A 19,728-nucleotide genomic window follows, 5' to 3' on the forward strand; every position below is an offset into this window, starting at 1 on the left:
TAATTTCAATAGCTACGTCGAATACGTCTCTAAAAAGGCAGCAATAGCAAGCACAGCATTGATCAGAACAGAGTTGCTGGCTGTCACTATCAATGCCCAAAATTTGTTGATTTGTACATGCCGACTGCGATACAATTCGAAACATTCCATATCACATCAACATCATACTGTCTACTCTATCACCAGTGCATTGATGGCGGATATTACTGATGAATTAAATTTAGCTTCAAATTAAGCAAATTATATGGTAATTTAATCATACGACATTTTTTACAGTGCTGCAGATGGATTGAAACTATGTGATGATCACTGAAAAACATTTAAAGCTTGGATAATTACCACGTGATCACTTATTCTGTAGTGATTATGATCTAGAGTGCCTTGTCGCATCACTGTTGTAGATTGTAAAATCAATGTGATATTGATAATTTTAGAACATCAGCTATCAGTTGATATGACTGATATTGAGCAACTCTGGTTCAGAATAGTGTCGAGCTGTTAAGCAACAAGAAGTTGCATAAGTAGGCTACTGACCATCGTTTCTACGTCACGTCAAGAGACCTGCCACGACTTAACGATGGTCTTATGGCTAATAGTAAGCGCGTAATGGATTCCCATCTGAATTGTATCCCGTAGTTTATGGGAAAATAACTGCAGGAGGGGCAACGCGATGAAAGATAGCTGGAGTCATTGCCTGATTTCCAACGTGACCACGTAGACAGAGAGGAAGGATAGAGAATTAGACTTCTGGTTGACACAATCCATTACATCACCGGAGAGCTATATGCTGGAAGCTCCACCGTCGGAGATTTGGTGTAAGCAGTACCGACCATGAGGAACCACTGATTTTGGGTCATCAAAGTGCAGGGCAAGGTACCCGGCAAAAAGTGGAACGATACAAACGGAAGCGAAGGCAGCAAGCCCATCTGTTCCGGGATAAATCGTTCTCAAGAAAAGCATAAGTTCTACAAGAAACTGTATGCCACCCGCAAAGTCTTTGTGTCGCGAGTCGAAATATGCAGGGATAAGAATGGAGGTATCTTGACGGACGAATGTGAGATGATTGAAAGCTGGAAGCAGCACTACGATGAACACTTGAATGGCTCAGAGGTGAAAGACCAAACCAGCAGGAGGAATGGTTTCATCGGTACGGTGGATGAGGGAGACGTGCTAACTCCAACAATAAGTGAAGCTAATGATGCTACCAAGTAGCTCAAGAGCTGTGTGAAGATATTGGATACATTATCGGACCCGTTTGAATGACGCAAAGGACTTCGATAAGGTGATGGTCTTTTCTACCTCTTGTTCGATATTATATAGATAAAGAAGTTGTTCAACGTACGTAGCACGATCTTCAATAAATCCAGCTAGTTCATCTGTTTCGCTGATGACGTGGACATTGTCGGAAGAACTGTCCAGGTGGTTACTGAGCAGTATACCAGACTGAAACGTGAAGCGGAAAGGGTTAGACTGACGATAAATACGTCGAAGACGAAATATCTCCTGGCTAGATAAATCGAGCGCGATAGAGCTCGCATTGGCAGACGTGTGATGATCGACGGAGAAGAGTTCGCGGTGGCAGATGAATTTGTCTACCTCGAAACATTGGTAACGGCGGATAACAATAGCAGCGGAAAAATTCAAAGAATTATCATTGTCGAGCTTACTACGGACCTGATACGGTCTGGTAAACTTCACCATCGTACTATGTGTGCTATGTATAAGACGTTGATAAGGCCGGTAGTCCTCTACAGCCATGAGACGTAGACAACGCTCGAAGAGGACCTGCAAGCGCTAGGAGTTTTTGAACGATGTGTGCTAGGTGTGATCTTTGGCGGAGTATGTGAGAATGGCGTATGGAGGAGAAGAATGAACCACGGACATACGTTACTCTAATGTGAACACAGTATTCAGAAAGTCGCCATAGCTGGAATGGTACGGAAGGCGTGTCACGTTGTGAGAATGCCGGACACAAATCCCGCAAAAATGGTGTTCGCCTCGAATCCCACCGGTACAAGACGAAGAGGAGCGCAACGAATTATGTGGTTTGACCAAGTGGATCATGATATTAGAAGTGTGGGGCGATCGAGAAACTGGAGGCAAGCAGCCATGAACCAAGTATGTTGGCGTAACATTGTGACGCAGGTCATGACTTAAGGACGTAGCGCCATTAAAAATTAAAGTGTAATCGATTGACTTCAGAATTCAATTGGGCATCCTTGACAGAACGAGTTGCAGTGGCGAAGGGAGTGAACGCAAACGAGTGGCAAAACTAAAAAAAAATATTGCTTTTGCGATAAAATTGAATCGGACAACTTCTCAAGAGCTACGAAGACGTATTTCGAGACAGGATTCGTTACAGGTCTGTTCTATGCGAAATCTGCTGGGCAGACCTGATGTGACAGTTATAAATGAGCTAGGATTTACAATTACACTGCGGAACACGTTTTTGTCTCCAGCATCAAAATACCTCTATTTACCTAATTAAGGGTTGCTGAATCCATTGCCGTTTGCAGATATATCATAGCACGTCTAGTTTTTGAGATATTGGTTGTTGAAAATGCAAAAATTGACTATTTCAGCCAACTTGCATGCAAGTTTGCCAGCTTGTAAGGTAATTTATTTGCTTAATTTGCCACAGAATTCAAACTTTATGTGTATAACAATACTTATCATCGAAGTTTATAAAACTTTTGAAGCGGAAAAGTTATTTTTTGATGGTCTAGAAAAGTATTGTAATTTGTCATATAAGAGAAACGAAGAATTTTGTATGAAGACTGCAAGCATGTTGAAAAAATCGATTTGATCCAAACTAAATCGTGGAATTTCAACCAAAGTATATCTTAAACGAAAGTTTGAGTCCTCTTTTGCATGCTTGGTGGATAAGAGCACAAAAAAGTTTGATAGAATATACTTTAAATTTTAGGTAAACATCAATAAAACCAATGTTTCATACAACTTTGGCGACCTGTAGCTAAAAATTGTGACGTGCTGGGAAATTTCTGAGGACGGCTTCAAATTCAGCAACCCCAAATCTACTAGAGACACAAAATTTGATCCTTGAGACACGCAAAGATGTCATTTTTGTTGCGCTGTGTTATCAATCAGGTATTAGATAGCTGTGTGGTTTGGTGTAGTAGTACTTTTGCTACGGAGTATAAGAACAAGTAGCAGCATACCTCTATTGCTTTACAACTATTTGTTTGAACTACAACAGCAAAAATGGAGTCTACGCATCAGGTGAGATAATTTTATTATATCTTTTGGTTTATGCTTGAACTAGCTTTTCACCCCTGGTGAGTTCTCCTATACCCGGGAGTGTTTTAACCAAAGTGAAACTGTGGTCTCAGAATCTTGAGACAGTAAATCCCGAAACTTTACTGGGACAATCTAATGTTATTAATATTGATTAATCATTTTGCTTTTGTTTAGTTACTTCCCTGATCTAATGTATATTTTGTTTGTCTACATTCCTTCCAGATTTTCGATTGGAATTGCCTATTGACTGCAGCTAAACAGCGAGTAAAATCAACTAGAATTCTATTACCATTAACTGCTCGACAACAATCATCTACGACGGAACAAAACAGCACAGTGGAAAAACATTGTTTGTGATTGTGAAAATATTCGTTGCTGTTGAGTGTCAGAACACTCTCGAATCGTCACATCAAGCTCAACACGGATGATAGCGTAGCGTGTGATTTGGTAGTGCGTGCCGTTCAGAGTAAGATCACGAATTTGGTCCGGACAAACAGAGGCAGCAGCGGTCAGCAGCTGGGCCGCGGAGACGGATGCACATATCCCTGTTTAATCTACTGTTCGAAGTAAACATCTATTCGATTGTCATTATTTCCATAGGTCTAAGCTAACAGAAACTCCAATCCGCCACTAACGAGCTCTCTAGCGCATAATCGACCGAATCGAAGATACCGCGATCACACGATTCCCCTCAACGGACCCGGGTTCCTTGTTCATATTACTAACCAACAACTAGACACTAACAGCTCCTAGGGCGGCCCTACGAACCGGGGTCGTACTTTTCTCTATCCATCTAGTTCTAACAATCACTTCCGGCCTGGACTCGAATCGAGAAACCGATCCAACCCAGGTAGAAACCATAAGCAACCAATGACTTGTATTGTTTCGTTCATTTTATATCGTTTTGATTTTGCGTTCTTCCACTGATCGATATCCGCCCTTTCCCGCTCTTACGAAGTTAATCTGAATTCAACAGTTGTCTGATTTTCTGTGTTTTCCCCTCTTTTATCGACTATCGAATGGTAATCGCAAACCGATCGTTGCCATCATGCCAAACAGGAAGCGGCCAACGTTGGGCACGCAAACGGGCAATCATCGTCGTCATCATCGTCAGGAAGTGGCAATATGGTGAAAACGTTCCAAGCCTATCTACCGCCAACGAACCGAACGTATTCCTGTGTCCACTGCCGGGCACACCTAGCTAGTCACGATGAGCTTATATCGAAATCGTTCCAGGGAAGCCAGGGACGGGCGTATCTGTTCAATTCGGTGTAAGTATCTGGCTGGAAGGTTAGGAAATTTCGAAATATGCTGTTATAGATCTAGTTCAAATGACAATTTAGGGACGAAATGTTGAATGCCAAAACGCCGAAACCCAAAACGTCAAAAGGGACAAAATGTGGAATTATTTACTCCTTCCGAACGGAATCATTCTTCAAGGAAATTTTAGTTCCCTTCTACTTCCCTCCTCTCGACGATTTGTGTTTTCGTAATTTTTTTTATTCGACGTTATGGAATAAATCCTAATGGAATTTATGTATATGTTACTAACAACATACGTGGAATTAATGAATTGTCTTCATTATCGAGACATGACTCTAATGAAAAAAAAAACTTATTTAACTACAAGAAAAATCTTTAAACGTTTTCATATAGAAATTTATCTATGGTTTTTGAAAAAAAAAAATACAGAGAAATTAGTTTATAAATTACTGAAGCAATTCTTGCATAATTTCCAGGAAAATCGCTTAACATAAATTCTTTGAAAGCTCATTCACAGATTTTGCGCAAATACTATCACTATACAACATCTACACCTTTTTGCGTGAGATGTTAAAACATGAAAGACATCCATCCTCTTCTTCGGGCGCAATGCGCACAATGGAATACACGATATTTCTTGATCCAATTTGTGTTTCGTCCATTATCGGTTTGGGATGTTCCAGATTGGAAATTTTTTGAAAATTCGCTTGGTAGAGATTCTAATGAAAAGTTCATACAGTTTATTCAAGGATTTATTAGATAGACTCCATCAACATTCGTTCTAAAAGCAACAATCGAATTTCTGCAAACATCTCTGAAATAGTTTTTCGGATTATTTCTTTAAGGGAACCGTCAAATTCTCTGAGAAAATGTTTTGAGATTCCATTATTTCTCCAGGATTTTGTTTTGGTTTTTCGTACGGTTTCGTATTCTATCAAATGTTATGATAAATTTTATACTAACATTTGTTGCAAAGATACCTTTGTAAACTATTCCAAAGATTACTCAAGTATTTTTTTCCTGAATTCCTCAAGCATTTTTCTAAGAGTTCCACTAATAATACATTCAATTTGTGAAAAGATTCCTTCGAACATTTCTTGTTGAATTCCATCAGGTATTAAATTTGGGATTTCTTTATGGATTGTTTAAGGAATACTTTCAATGTTTATTTTTAGACTCAATTTGAAATTGTTCTAAAAAAAAAATCCAAATTTATTATATTTTTGTTTTTTGGAATACTGACAAGATATTTCTTTTGACATATTCCCAGTATTTTTTTCAAGGATTTTGTCATACATATTCCAGAATACTATAAAGGATTATTGTGGATATAGAAGGAGGATTCCTTATAAAGCATATTTTAGGATTCCTCAACAGTTTTCTCTGAGAATTCTTGTAATATTTTATGAATTTTTATTTCGTCCGTATTCTCTAGGATTCTTATAGAATTACAAACAACAACTACTCCAAGAACCAAGAATTATTTTCAGATTAACAACATTCTTTAGAGCTGCATATAAGAATACCTCTCTGCGGATTTCTTAAGACACTCTTGAACTTCTTTGAACATAATTTAAAAGATTCCTTAACAGTTTTATCAAGGAATTTCTACATAAACTTTACCAAGAATTAAAAAAAAAAATATTCAGGAAAACATACTTCAGAATTTCTCCAAGAATGTTCCAGGATTTTTTTTATGAATATCTCTTGTGAAAATTATTGAAATTCATAAATAGTGTCTAGTAATTGTATAGTATAGTAGTGTTATTCTGGTTAAATTCATGTAACTCTTGGAAGTCACGAATTTCGAAAATCTCTATATTAATTTTTGCAAACGAGAATTTGTAGATAAAATTATTGAAAAAATCAATGGTGGAATCTCAGGAAAATGCCTGTAGAGATTCTTGCAAGAATTACTATAAGATATTTTTATGTGATACCTGGAGTGATTAGTGGAATAATCTGAGAGGAATGTTTGCGGAAATATAAAGAGAAAATTTCTAAAGAAATTACAATTATCTGAATGATTCTACAAACTCCTTGCATGGTTGGGAAAAAATCTGAAATTCATTCTACAGTAGCCAATCGCAGTCAGCGAAGCCAGTGAAACTCACGCCAATAGCTGCTATAGGCAAAAATTGCAAAAGCCTTGAAAATTGCAAAACACCTTTTGCTAAGGGCAACCCAAAATTACTGTTGAAAAATGTTCTATTTCTCGCTGCATTTTCCGCATTTAGAGCCTTCAATGACACTAACTATTTGCAAAATGCATGCTCCTAACATAGGCTACTTGATGAGATTCACGTTTTTGAACTACTGTACTGGGAAAGCCACGTGATTTTCGCGAAATTCAAGCTTACTTTTATTACCATTCCCAGCACTGACTCCTTGATTGAGCCCAATCAACATTTTTTAATAATTTATTTATTTATTTATTTCGACAAGCATAAGTAGGAATAGGGTAATATCTTAGAACTACTCATAGCAAATTATTGGACAAATTATTTTAGTAATTTTTAGAAGAATCCTTGCTTAAGATATTGCATGGAGATTTACCTTGTTTGAAGTAAACGGCGTATTCATTCTAGAAGGGAAATGGAATTTCTGCAAGAATCCTAGAAAAGTTTTTAGAGGTTTCTCTGAATAAATTTTTGGATTAGTCGCAGTTTGCATTTCATCATGACTTACCAGGAAAAATAAAAAAAAGAGATTTTTGAGAGAACCTTTGAGGGACTTCGTGAAGCCATTCAGGCAAAATTAGTTATCAGGATCAATTTCTAAAAATATTATGGGATTACTGAATATTTGTTAAGAAAAAATAAACTGGACGAATTGTTCAAGGTACAAAATAAATTATTCTGAATATAATAGAGGTTCTCAATTGTAATTTTTAGGTGCTATTTCCAATCAGAATTAAGAGGAGATGAAGTAATTTGCTATAAAATATGAAGAAGAATTCCAAGAGGTGGCATATTAGACCACTTCTAGGAGAAATCTATACAAACTTCCCAGAATATCAGAAACAATTTATGGTACAATACAAGCTCGTTATAACGACAACTTTTATAGTGACGAAAGGTCACTATAGCGTCATTTTTTGGTCCCTTGAACAATATTTTGATGTTATAACTGTTTTCTATAACAACTTTTCTCCATTACGACGGTCCGTGAGGTACCAAACCTAAAAAAATCTTAGGGTGACTTCTGATAAGGGTATGTTTTAGAATCACCCTTGATGAACAAGGATCTCTGAAATAACTCCTGTACTCTTGAGGAAGTTTTAGTAGATTTCCTAGATAATTTGCTAAGATAAACGAAAAAATCAATCGAATCTCTGAAAAGTATTCCGCAACATTTTCTAAAAAAAAATCTCGAAAAACATTGGGCAGAAAAATTGCTGTAGTTTTAAAAAATTGCAGGAGTAATACTTGGATAAAATGCTGGGATAATTACTAGAAAAAAATTATTTGTTCGAAGAACCCCTCTAGGAATTTTGTATTTTAGGGAGGAAACGTGAATGAATTCTTTAATTGAATTTTTGAATTCACATGAACATACCGTTTTGACTCATATTCCGAACACTTAAGGCCAGCAGTGATTGCAAATGCATCTGATTGGCATAAATTGGCTGATATTTGTGTAAATTTTAATTTCTTCGCAAAGTCTAACTGTTAGCTGTTGGGTGTACTGATAATAATGTTGATTTAGTTAATTTTAATATTGGTTTTACTTGAAAGTATGGAGCAACATTTTGATTCAAATGCCGAACATTGTGTTCATTCTGTCTCATATTCCGAACACCTTGATTCAAATTCCGAACATCACGAATAATATCGTATTCAAATGAATAATTTCGCAAATAAATTTATCTGAGCTTGTTCCACTGTTCTCAAGCTGGATGATTATCATTACTCCCGCGGAATAAATTATATTGGAGACGTTAAAATTGAATTGCAATTGACTACCATTTCCTTGTTATTTGATGACATATTTCAGCGAAACATTTCAACCAAATCGCCATACAAAAACAGAGTGTTCGGAATATGAGTCTGTTCGGAATTTGAGACGAAACGGTACGGAGCAATTCTTGCAGTGTTTCTTGAAAAATAAAAAAAACCCTAGGTTGTTCTGTTTTTAGACACTCCATAATACCGTCAACGTACCAGTACCCGCTCATGTTCCAGTAGCCCGCTCACGAGCTTAAAAGGTAAGGTAATTTCAGTAAATACACAAAATAATGTCCACAGTATGATTCAATTTGTCGATTTGAACAGTATAGTGGCTATAGTTTTCGAATTTACTTAATGCAAACTTATCTTTTTTCAGTGTGAGCGGGCTACTGGAACATGAGCGGCTACTGGTGCACTGATGGTAATCCTTTTTCTTTTGGAGAATTCTGTTTAAATCTTTGGAAGATCTCCTAGAGTAACAACTGGAGAATTCGATTGAAGGATTAGTAAAAAAAATGGGGGCCCAGATAGCCGTAGCGGTAAACGCGCAGCTATTCAGCAAGACCAAGCTGAGAGTCGTGGGTTCGAATCCCACCGGTCGAGGATCTTTTCGGGTTGGAAATTTTCTCGACTTCCCAGGGCATAGAGTATCTTCGTACCTGCCACACGATATACACATGCAAAAATGGTCATTGGCATAGCAAGCTCTCAGTTAATAACTGTGGAAGTGCTCATAAGAACACTAAGCTAAGAAGCAGGCTCTGTACCAGTGGGGACGTAACGCCAGAAAGAAGAAGAATTAGTAAAAATATATCTGGAGGATATTCTAGCAAAGTTTTGAAAAAAAATATTCGAGGACATCACTGTAGTTAGTAGCTTTGGAGTTCTCAAGGATTTCATGGATCAAATTCTGGAGAAATTATTTTAAGCATCTTTTGAAAAACGCCAGGGGCCCAGATAACCGTAGCGGTAAACGCGCAGCTATTCAGCATGACCATGCTGAGGGTCGTGGGTTCGAATCCCACTGGTCGAGGATCTTTTCGTAAAGGAAATTTTCTCGATTCCCAGGGCATAGAGTATCATCGTACCTGCCACACGATATACACATGCAAAAATGGTCAATCGGCAAAGAAAGCTCTCAGTTAATAACTGTGGAAGTTCTCATAAGAACACTAATCTGAGAAAAGCAGGCTTTGTCCCAATTGGGACGTAACGCCAGAAAGAAGAAGAAGATCTTTTGAAAAAGTGCTGAATGAATTTGTGGGAGAGTCTCTAGTAAAATTTCTGGAGAGATCTGATTTAAAATAAATTTCTAATAAATTAAAATTTCTGGAAGACCCTGAAAGTGTTCTAAATAAAATCACCATGATAATTCCTGAAGCTTCTTCTCGGGAAATCTGAGACGAAATTCTTTGAGAGCCTATTGAGCCTGTTAATCCCGTCATAGCCTCTGAATGTTTCTTTGGAGCCTGGACAATTTTGCATTCAATACAAGTAGATTAAGGGAAAAGAGAGACTTGAGAAATCATTTTGGTTTAAATAGATACTCTAAGGACCTTCGATTAAAAGTAGAGACTTTTTAGAGACTCGCATTAAAATAGTGACCAAGTTTTTGGAAAGAAACCTATTATCAGTCTTATATTTAAGACCTTTTATTAGATCCGCTTTGTAATCATTCATATTAAATAATTTGAATATCCTTTGTATTTAAATTCTTTTTAAATCAAATTTATTAAACAAATTTGTTAAGCAGTTTGGTCTATAACTGCTTGCCTTTGCAATCAGTGAGGTTGTTCTAATTTCCTAATTTATTTCTTAATAACAATTGGATAAACAGCAAAAATTCTGTGAATTTTGTAGTTTATTTTTCTTTGCACGGAAGTGACCCGGCTAATCGCAAAAGTATTCTGGAGAAACTTGCTTGAGAAGATGCTTGAAAAATATTTCATCGCGTAGAAACTCCATCAAATATTCCGCTGGAATTTCTGGAACAATTCCACGAAAAAAAATTTGTAATTATCTGCTCTAAGCATTTTTATGAATGATGCTACAAAATGTCAGTAGGAATTCAATCAAATAATTTTCAAGCGATTAACTGAAAACTAATCAGGAATATTGACGGCAATTTGTCGCAGAACATATACAGGGTTGGCCGTAGATATATTTAAGAACCCATTCATTGATTCACTCAGAAATGCCATAGAAGATTGCTCCATTTGTTTTTCTAATGGTTAAAGAAGTTTCTTGTAGCAATTATTACAGAAATTACAGTTGGTTTCCCAGGATGTTAACTATAGATATTCTTAATCGTTCTCACAAGCCAGAACTTATAGGGGTCATGTACAAACCATGTCACACTTCACTAGGCATGATAATACAATGTCTTCCATCCTTCATAAGAATAACTACAACGTTGACCGAGTTTGTATAGATGACAAGACAGTTGACAGACTTTATTTTTCAAGCTCTCTGCTGATCTTGTTTTTTTTTGTGTTGAATCGTGGGTAAGACAATACTTTGGTTGTCCTACTCAGGCGTTTTTGTGCGTAGTTCATGTCCTACCATCTTCCCGCGCCACTGTCAAGATATCTTAACAGATCCTATGAACAAACCATTTGTGAGCCAAAACAGATTTTTGGCAAGTTACTCGCATTGTGAATTGAATTTGGTTTTATTTTCGTCAGCCCACTGCCCTCCTCTGGCTACACCTATTAAACCATTCCTGAAGCATAAGAAATCTGTAGAGAACTCCTGAAGTACCTGTGAAGTGGCCTTGTAGAAATCTTCGAAGCCTCTAGGATTTACACCAAGATCTTTTTTTTTTTTTTTTGCAAAAATTCGTTTACCAATTATTACATGAGTTATATTTTTATTGCTCTATTCCAGAGGAATTTTCATAGGACTGATTTCTACAACAATTTAAGCAGTAATTTCCCTTATGACATTTTGAGATTCTTTTTTTTTTCAGAAAATTCAGCATTTATATTGGATACACGTTGTACTAATAGCTTAGCTTAGCTTAGCTTAGACTGACTACACATATCAATGGTTGCTATTCCGTGATTGACCGAAGTCAGTGAAAATGCACAAAGAATCAACTAGAAGTTCGGCTGGGATTGGCCATAATCTTCTTCAGTGTGCATAATTCAGTGCCTCTATTTATACAGGGTCAATAACGGCGCCGGCCACGTCCTTGCAGTCAGGTGGGATTGGGGGAAGGAATGTTAGTGTGTAACCTTTGCTTTTTGGAGACCGTGTTTGCCTCTGCATCTCCACAAAGGTTACTGGGAGGGATGTTTGTTAATGGGGAGGATCGTTGGGTCATAGGATTCACTTTGATAAGCGATTAGACCATGATAAACAATGATTTGTGAGATATATACATGCTTATACGTAAATATAATATTTTCATTTGATATGAACAATTTCTATGTAGAGGAAAATTATGCCGACACTTGAGGTGACGAACCATTCAAAGTTTGTTGAACAAATACCTAAATGTAACATTCCTACAGCTGTCAGGACGAAAGCATGTGTTATTATATTTTACTTATTTGAAAAGAAACAAAAAACTCGATTGGTTGGGACATCATAGAACACTTTTATTATTATGCCGACACTTACAGTGGCGAACCATCCAAAGTTTGTTGAATAAAGTGAACCTTTCGCAAGTCTACACTTGTAGTGTCGAACCATTCAAAGTTTTTTTAATTACAAAAATAAAGGTATATAAGAGGTGTTCTGAAAAAAAAATGTTAAACATAAATAAATCATGAATCAGAGTTTGTGTCGACACTCACAGTGACGAACCATCCATAGTTTGTTGAAAAATCATATTTACATCCCACCATTGTAACGATTGAATATGCAGTCATACATATTTTATAGATTAGAAATAGTAGCATGAAACGAGCTCACCAATTGATCCGTTATCCTTGACTGAGCAGCCACAATCCACTTTCGGCTTCACTCGTTTGCTCGACTATAAAAAAGCACTCAGGAAAAAAAATAAGCGCGCGACCCAAAAAGAATAAAAAAAAACTGTTCGGGCTTTCTTGACCAGGGGACTGACACGGCTGTCATCCTGCATACATTTCGGCTCTTCCCCACATCGTTTTGGTACTTCGCGTTTTGGTACCCACTTTCTGGTCGGTTTGCCCTAACCTTGCTCCTGATTTTCGAGTATACGGCTCATACGCTGCTAGTGCTTGATTCTGGCAATTAAATATATCGCATTGAATCGTCGTATTTGATGACGCTTTTTATTTGTTCATCATTTTGTTAATGTTTTACGCATCAGCGAGGTATTATTGATGTCTCCTACCCATGAAAACACATGTTTTTTTCCCTCCCAAAACAATCAAAACAAGAACTGTGGACGCCATGTTGAATTAATGTTGGGTTGGTGAATATTGGCTCATGCCACCCCCCTGTTCTTGACGCACTGCCCAGGAGCAAGCGTCAAGGTCGAAGGATCAAACAGAACTAACCGATCGCGGCACTTTTTCAGTTACTCCAACCGAACTCACCGATCACGCCACTTTTTCACTTACTAGACCAACGCGCGACATGTTTGATCCTGCCCTCGTCGCTCGCCCCGGCAAAAGCAAGTGTCAAGGTCGAAAGATCAAACAGAATTAACCGATCGCGGCACTTTTTCACTTTCTTCAACCGAACTCACCGATCACGCCACTTTTTCACTTACGAGACCGACGCGCGACATGTTTGATCCTGCCCTCGTCGCTTGCCCCGGGAAAAGCAAGTGTCAAGGTCGAAAGATCAAACAGAACTAACCGATCGCGGCACTTTTTCACTTTCTTCAACCGAACTCACCGATCACGCCACTTTTTCACTTACGAGACCGACGCGCGACATGTTTGATCCTGCCCTCGTCGCTTGCCCCGGGAAAAGCAAGTGTCAAGATCGAAAGATCAAACAGAACTCCTGATATTGGATACACGTTGTACTAAAGAGACGAACCAGCTCAGGGCTGAACGTTTCCATTATGAAATAAAAGAAGAAAAATACTTTTTACAAGAGATAACGACAAGTATTCCTATTTACGTAGAATTTCTTCATATCATTTTTTTTTTCTAAAAATGTCTAAGGAATTTTCAAACAAATTAAAACAATAAGTTCTCAGTGCTTCATCTTAAAATTGCAGAAAAATTCGTGTAGATATTGCTGCAGTAAGTCCGCTTCTCTTCTTCGAAACGCTTTTATTTCCAGGAGCTTCTCCAAAAACAATCTTTGAGTAGTCTGGGAATGTTTTCCAGAAATTTTTGAGCTATTCCTATACGTTTTGCAGTACTAAGAAGGCTGGTTTCAATGAGCAAGAAAAAAAAAGAGACACCCTTCATAATGCTACGTTTAATACATAAATTCAGTATAACCATAAAAATTCTATAAAAAAGGTTATGAATGTGTAAACATACTTAGTATTCCATATAATTTGTAAAATAGCTTTGAGGTTATTTTGTCTTCAAATCATACAATTCTCGGTTGAGAAATTAAAAAAAAGTAACTATATGAACATTTTTTTAACATCTCTTGGTTTAAATGTTTCGTTGGACTTTAATTAGAGATAAATTATTATTATCTTTTTTGACGATATTTGCAGCCCGAGGCTGGCCCATCTCGGTAATCTATATAAATAAAAATGGAACGGTGTTTGTATGTCACGAATTAACATGTAAACCAGTCAACGGATTTACCAGAATCTTTCACAGTCAAGTTCTTGAAGTGTTCCGACGTGTTTTTGCGTACAGAAAGTCGAAGAACATCACAGGAAAATTGAGAAAAACCAGGGTAGGAAACTGACACTTTTTTAATAGAATTTCGGTTCACATTATCGAACAGCCTACTTCGGAACAAAACAAGGTTTGTCGGGTCAACTAGTTAGAGATAAAAACGCTTCAAAGTTTTGAATCAAAACGGTGACCGAGGTTCCAAAAAGAGATTTATTGAGGAATACTGGTCAACATCTACCGAAAATTGATGGGAATGCATGATGGGTAGAGTCTCTAGATTTCACGAAAAATTAATTCATAATGGCCCTTACGTAAAAAGCTACTACATCGCCATGTTTGCGTTGTCAACGTAAATGCCAATATGACCAAAATGTATTTTTTCATTGAAATGCATTCTTTACCTAACAATAAACTCGTTGGAAATTTGTTCGCATGTTCAGTTATTTGTTCAGAAATATTTTACTTAAAAGAGGTAAATGGATTTACATGAGTACATACGCCAACTTATGCGAATAAACATCCGGTTTGTCTTGTGGTTATTATAGTTTAGCGTATAAACCAGGTTGCAATGACAGTAACCCTCGCTTGTCGGGCAAGCATTGTTGAATTTTGTGGAATCTTTGCAGTGGGTATCTCTTTAGAGTTTCCTAAAAAATCAACATGCTCAATGATTTCTATAAGAACTTTCTTCTAGAAAGTTTAAAAGCACACTTTCTTCTTTTTCAAGGATTCAAACAGCAATACCCAACTATATATATATTTGAAAGATTTTCTCCAGGGACGTCTTCAGCAATTCATCCAATAGTTTTTGATGAGTTAATAAAGAACAATAGAGCACTCAAAGAAATCATGAAGTAGTTTCTAGTGTTTGTTTTACATGTAATCCTGCAAAAATCGTTGAAACAATTCTTGGACCTTTTCTCAGCGATAACCTGTACACGAAAGGACTTAAAAATTAAATATCTCAAAATAAAGTTTCTGGCACGTGGCGCGGTTTAACAGACCTCTAAACATAATTTCTGGAAGAGTCCAGATTTTTTGTAAATTGTCTATAGAAAAACCTTAAGATTAAAAAAGTGGGATTCCTGGGCAAATACACACATAGCAAAACCTAATATAATACATGACGTAAATTTCTTTTTAAGCAAAATAATCAATGTAAAAAATGAAATGACTTAAATTTGATGGTATTTGAACTACGGAAATATGTCATACGAGTACAATTACGTTCAATGCGACTGAAAAATGTTGTGAGCCGAACAATATTCGACAAAAAATTATGGCATTTGTAACTTAAATTTTCGTTATTTCACTTGCTTTAATAATATTATGTCGGGCAAATGTGATGGAAATTTTAGTTATATATTATTTGTGTGTAATTTTCAAAATTCTTGAAAATTTTATGGAAAATACAATAAAGATTTTCCCATAAATTATAGCTTCTGAAGGAATTATTGCGAGAATTCCTGACATTCTATCAACTTCGAAGCTCTTAAACAAAATAGATTTTCGAAATATTTTGAGAGATTCCTATAAGCGTTGTTGATGAGACTTTCAAGTATCTATTTAAAACAAATGTTTGCAGCCTTTTTGGCACGTGAAGCACTTTTTGAAACAAAAATGATGCGCGGAGCACCTGTTCTTCATCATCACTCTGTTTGAAATCTGGATTTTTTACACACCTAAATCGACTCTATGACAATCGTGAAGTAAAATTTATGTTGGTCAATCTTTAATTAAATTTAATTATATTCTTAAATTTTAATTAAAATTTGAAAAGATCTGTTCTATTTATTGAACAAGCATTTTTAATTTGAAGTTTGAACAGTGACAATCAGGCAACTATATAAAATTATAATTGTTTTTCGTCAAATATTTAAAAATTCAGGGCTTGAAAACGGAAAATCTGCTGGGAAATTTAACGACTTTTGCTGTTAGTTAAGGTGAACCAATTTGAAATGCAACTTCTAAGATTGCACTTAAAAGAAGGCACTAATTTCGCGAAGGCAACATCCAACGACAGTGCAGTTTAATTTCTGCACTAGCAGAAAGCTTCAAATGAGAAAATCAGAAACGTTTGCCTACGTTAGCAGGGGTAGGGGCACAAGTCGGCCATTGTGACAGTTGTCTATGGATTCCGAGATGTTTCACCTTAAAACCGCCTCTAAATTATCAAGAGTACAAATCTAGGGAACAAAACACTGGTTTTAAATGAAATTTCGATCGGTTCGATTGGAGATTCTAGATATTGCTTTGTTTGGTATAATTAAAAACGTATTACAAAGCGGAGATATTTCAAAGCATTGGTATAAACTGTCGCGGGACACCTGCTTCGCGGAACACGACATGAGAACCGCTAGCAAGTCTTTGAACGCATTCCTGAGAGAATTCGTGGATACATGCTCTATAGCAATTCATAGACCAATCCTTCGGAGAATTAGTTTCACTTCGAGATATGCCGTAGTTTTGCAGAGAAAGTCCCTTGCAAAAGCCATGGATCTCTAATAATCACTCATAGAATACATATTCTTCTTTTTCAAGCATTTGATTGTATTCTCATTTCTTTTTTCAAGGGTCAACGTCGCTTGTGGCCAAGCCGAGGAACGTGTCCTACTAACTGGCTTACACGCTGTAGCCGACATCTACTGTGAATGCTGCAAAACGCCTTTAGGATGGAAATATGTAAGACAAACAAAGTGACGCTTCCTGTGCCACCACCCTGCTAATTTGCTTGTGTCTTATTCATCTCTTTTAGGAACACGCTTTTGAATCAAGCCAGAAATACAAAGAAGGAAAGTACATCATAGAACTAGCTCACATGATCAAGGAGAACGGCTGGGATTGATCGCCAAGCCATTGCTGTAATCGCGTCAACTAGACTAGCAAATATTGGTTAAAAATCGCAAACTATCCCGCAGCCCCATAGTACGAGTCGGAGCGGAAGAGATGTCTTCGGAATGACAACTTTTCCGCAAACTCGCATCTACTATCCATGCCACAGAGTGTCCTAGTTCTGAACTCTCTCACTCTCCCGCAAGGAGGTACCCCCGGAGGGTCAACCCAAGCAAACCCTATCAAAAGCGTTCCCATGCGTAGCTGTTCTGTCATTTCCTGCATCTGCGTTTAATGCTATACAAGTAGATCTTTCTCTATAACGTGTTCGTTCCATTCACACTCATAACACACATTTTTACATCCATCGTATAATGATTGAAGTATCGAGCGGTATCGTAATAGCCGTGCATTAGATTGGGATTATTTTTAATTGTCAAACATTCTGTAAACCATTCTTAATTTTACCTGCGAGAACCACGTACACGATTTAAACAAGAGAAATAATATTTAGTTTAGAGACCTTACTCTTTCAAATCCCTTTGTAGCAGAGAAATAAAAGAGGAAACATTTTATTTTCCTGAGATAGCGACAAGATTAACACTATTTTATGGATTAGTGATGAGATGACTACGATCGATGAGCGGTAGTTGAAGCAGATATAGATGTTTGTGACGGATTGAGTAACCCACGTAGGGATTTGGGATTCCTAGCAGCAGACGGGATCCGTAGAGGACGATGAGTGAAGACGGAGAGATGGTACGCGAGAGAGAAAATGCGAGAGTGATATTAGTTTTACGAATGTTTCAAGTGAGATAACATTTATAATAAATCGTATTTTAGTCGAAATATACACGTCTAAGAAACTAGCTTTAGTTCTACGAAAGGAAACAAAACTGAAAAGAGGAAGAAGAAGAAGAAGACAAACACTTATGGTTTTATAAATCACAAGTTTAGATAAATGCAATGGAACGAATGCAAAATAAAGCAAAAAAGCAACAAAAATAAACAGCTGTTGTAACGCCTGTCGCCGAGCAGTACTGTTACTTCTGTTTCAGTTTTATTCTTTTTGGATAGCGAATGTGATCAATACATGTATAATATTATGATTATGATGTATTTTTTTTAATAAAACAAAATATTTTTGTATTCCAAGTATCTGTGTTTCTTTTGGCTCAGGCGAGTGTCAACTTACACACACATACAGAATAGCCATTAAAAGTCGAGATTGGAACAGGAGTTTTGACGGCCCGCAAAAGAGTCCAAGCGGAGTTTCGCCTCCCGGGTGGAACACGTGGAAGTCCAATAGTAAGGAAGAATTTTACTGCCAAAACAATACACATAATAGATACAAGAGAAAAAAAACTCAACAGTAGAAAAGAAGAACTAAGTAAAAATAAAGTTCAATCGAATTGAACAAAATCTAGCCGAATCTTAATTCAAATAACAATGAACTAGTGTGTCCATTCGTTTCGAAATAGCTACGACGCGAACACAAAATAACAAATTCAGATCCCATGGACCACGTGGCTAACAGATTTTGGTTTTCAGTGCAGAAACAAAGAATAAAAGATAGACGAACATAATTTTGTGGAACGGTCCTACAAACGGTTATTTCAAACGAATTCAATTTTCTACATATAAACTGTGCAGATCTGTCAGCTGAAGACTTCAACTAAATTTTTAAAACATGCATGAAAGAATCGCTGCAATCAATTGTTCACAATATCGATATAATTTCAATAGGAACGAAAAAATCAGCAGTACCTTCTAATGAAAGGTATTCTCAATAAAAAGAAAAATTGGAATCATTCAAAAATAAGAGGTTGCAAAATTAAATTTGGTTTAATCCTTCTTATTGTAGCCATTAACACACATTCTGTTTTTTTAGTGTCAGAATTTTTTCGCTGTAAATTGGGGCAAAATCGTCAGTAGTTGGTCAAATTCGAGCAAAGATGGAACTAAACAGTTTTCTAGATCACCTCCTTTGATTTGAATTTCAACGGGAAACTAAAGGAGCAGCTATTCAGCAAGACAGCAAGAGTTCCTCTAAGGGCTTCCCGAAGAAACCCACAAGGATGACTGGATTTTTTTAGAATTTAAGATTATTCTCTTTTTCTTGCAAAGTTTCGGTTTTGAGGGTCTTGAATGGAGTTTTCAAGAGCCTTAGACTTAGAGTTTGGTTAGAAATTTATCTGAAATAACCATTTTAAACTTCATCCAGTATTATATTTTGATTGCTCCCAGAAATTACTACTCATATTTTTTCAGGAATGTGCCCAAAATCATTAAAAATAAATAATGTCGAGGCGTAGATTTATTTTTGTGTATTACACTGCGGAACACATTTTTGTCTCAAGCATGTAATTACCACTATTTACTTAATTAAAGGTTGCTGAGTCCATCGTCGTTTTCAAAAATATCAAAGCACGTCTAGTTTTCAAGAAATTTCCTGTTTTGAATGTAAAATTTGACTATATCAGCCAACTTGCATGCAAGTTTGCCAGCTTGTATAGCAAACTTCATGCGTTATACAACACTTATCATAAGAGTTCATAGTATTGTCGGCGCTCAGAAGTCATTTTTAATGTTTTAGAACTGTATTGTATTATGCCATATAAAAGAAACGAATGGAGACTTTATGCATGCTTGGTGGTTGAAATTAAAAAAAAAAG

General features: G+C 36.7%; 1 protein-coding gene across 8 annotated transcripts in view; it reads left to right on the forward strand.

Moving 5' to 3' along the window:
• LOC5571110 (protein yippee-like CG15309) overlaps positions 1–18,208 on the forward strand; it is a 304,844-nt gene extending 286,636 nt beyond the window's left edge. For 6 of the 8 annotated variants that reach the window (XM_021850475.1, XM_021850478.1, XM_021850474.1 and 3 more), the window contains 4 exons: positions 3,481–3,824; positions 4,318–4,529; positions 16,795–16,903; positions 16,977–18,208. In XM_021850475.1, the coding sequence (XP_021706167.1) occupies positions 3,792–3,824; positions 4,318–4,529; positions 16,795–16,903; positions 16,977–17,066 (444 nt within the window). In that variant the 5' untranslated portion in view covers positions 3,481–3,791 and the 3' untranslated portion in view covers positions 17,067–18,208. The other 2 variants (XM_021850479.1, XM_021850480.1) reach the window with 2 other exon arrangements.
• Positions 18,209–19,728: the final 1,520 nt, after the last annotated feature.

The sequence above is a fragment of the Aedes aegypti genome, chromosome 3, assembly GCF_002204515.2.
Source record: "Aedes aegypti strain LVP_AGWG chromosome 3, AaegL5.0 Primary Assembly, whole genome shotgun sequence".
Taxonomy (NCBI): Eukaryota; Metazoa; Arthropoda; class Insecta; order Diptera; family Culicidae; genus Aedes; species Aedes aegypti.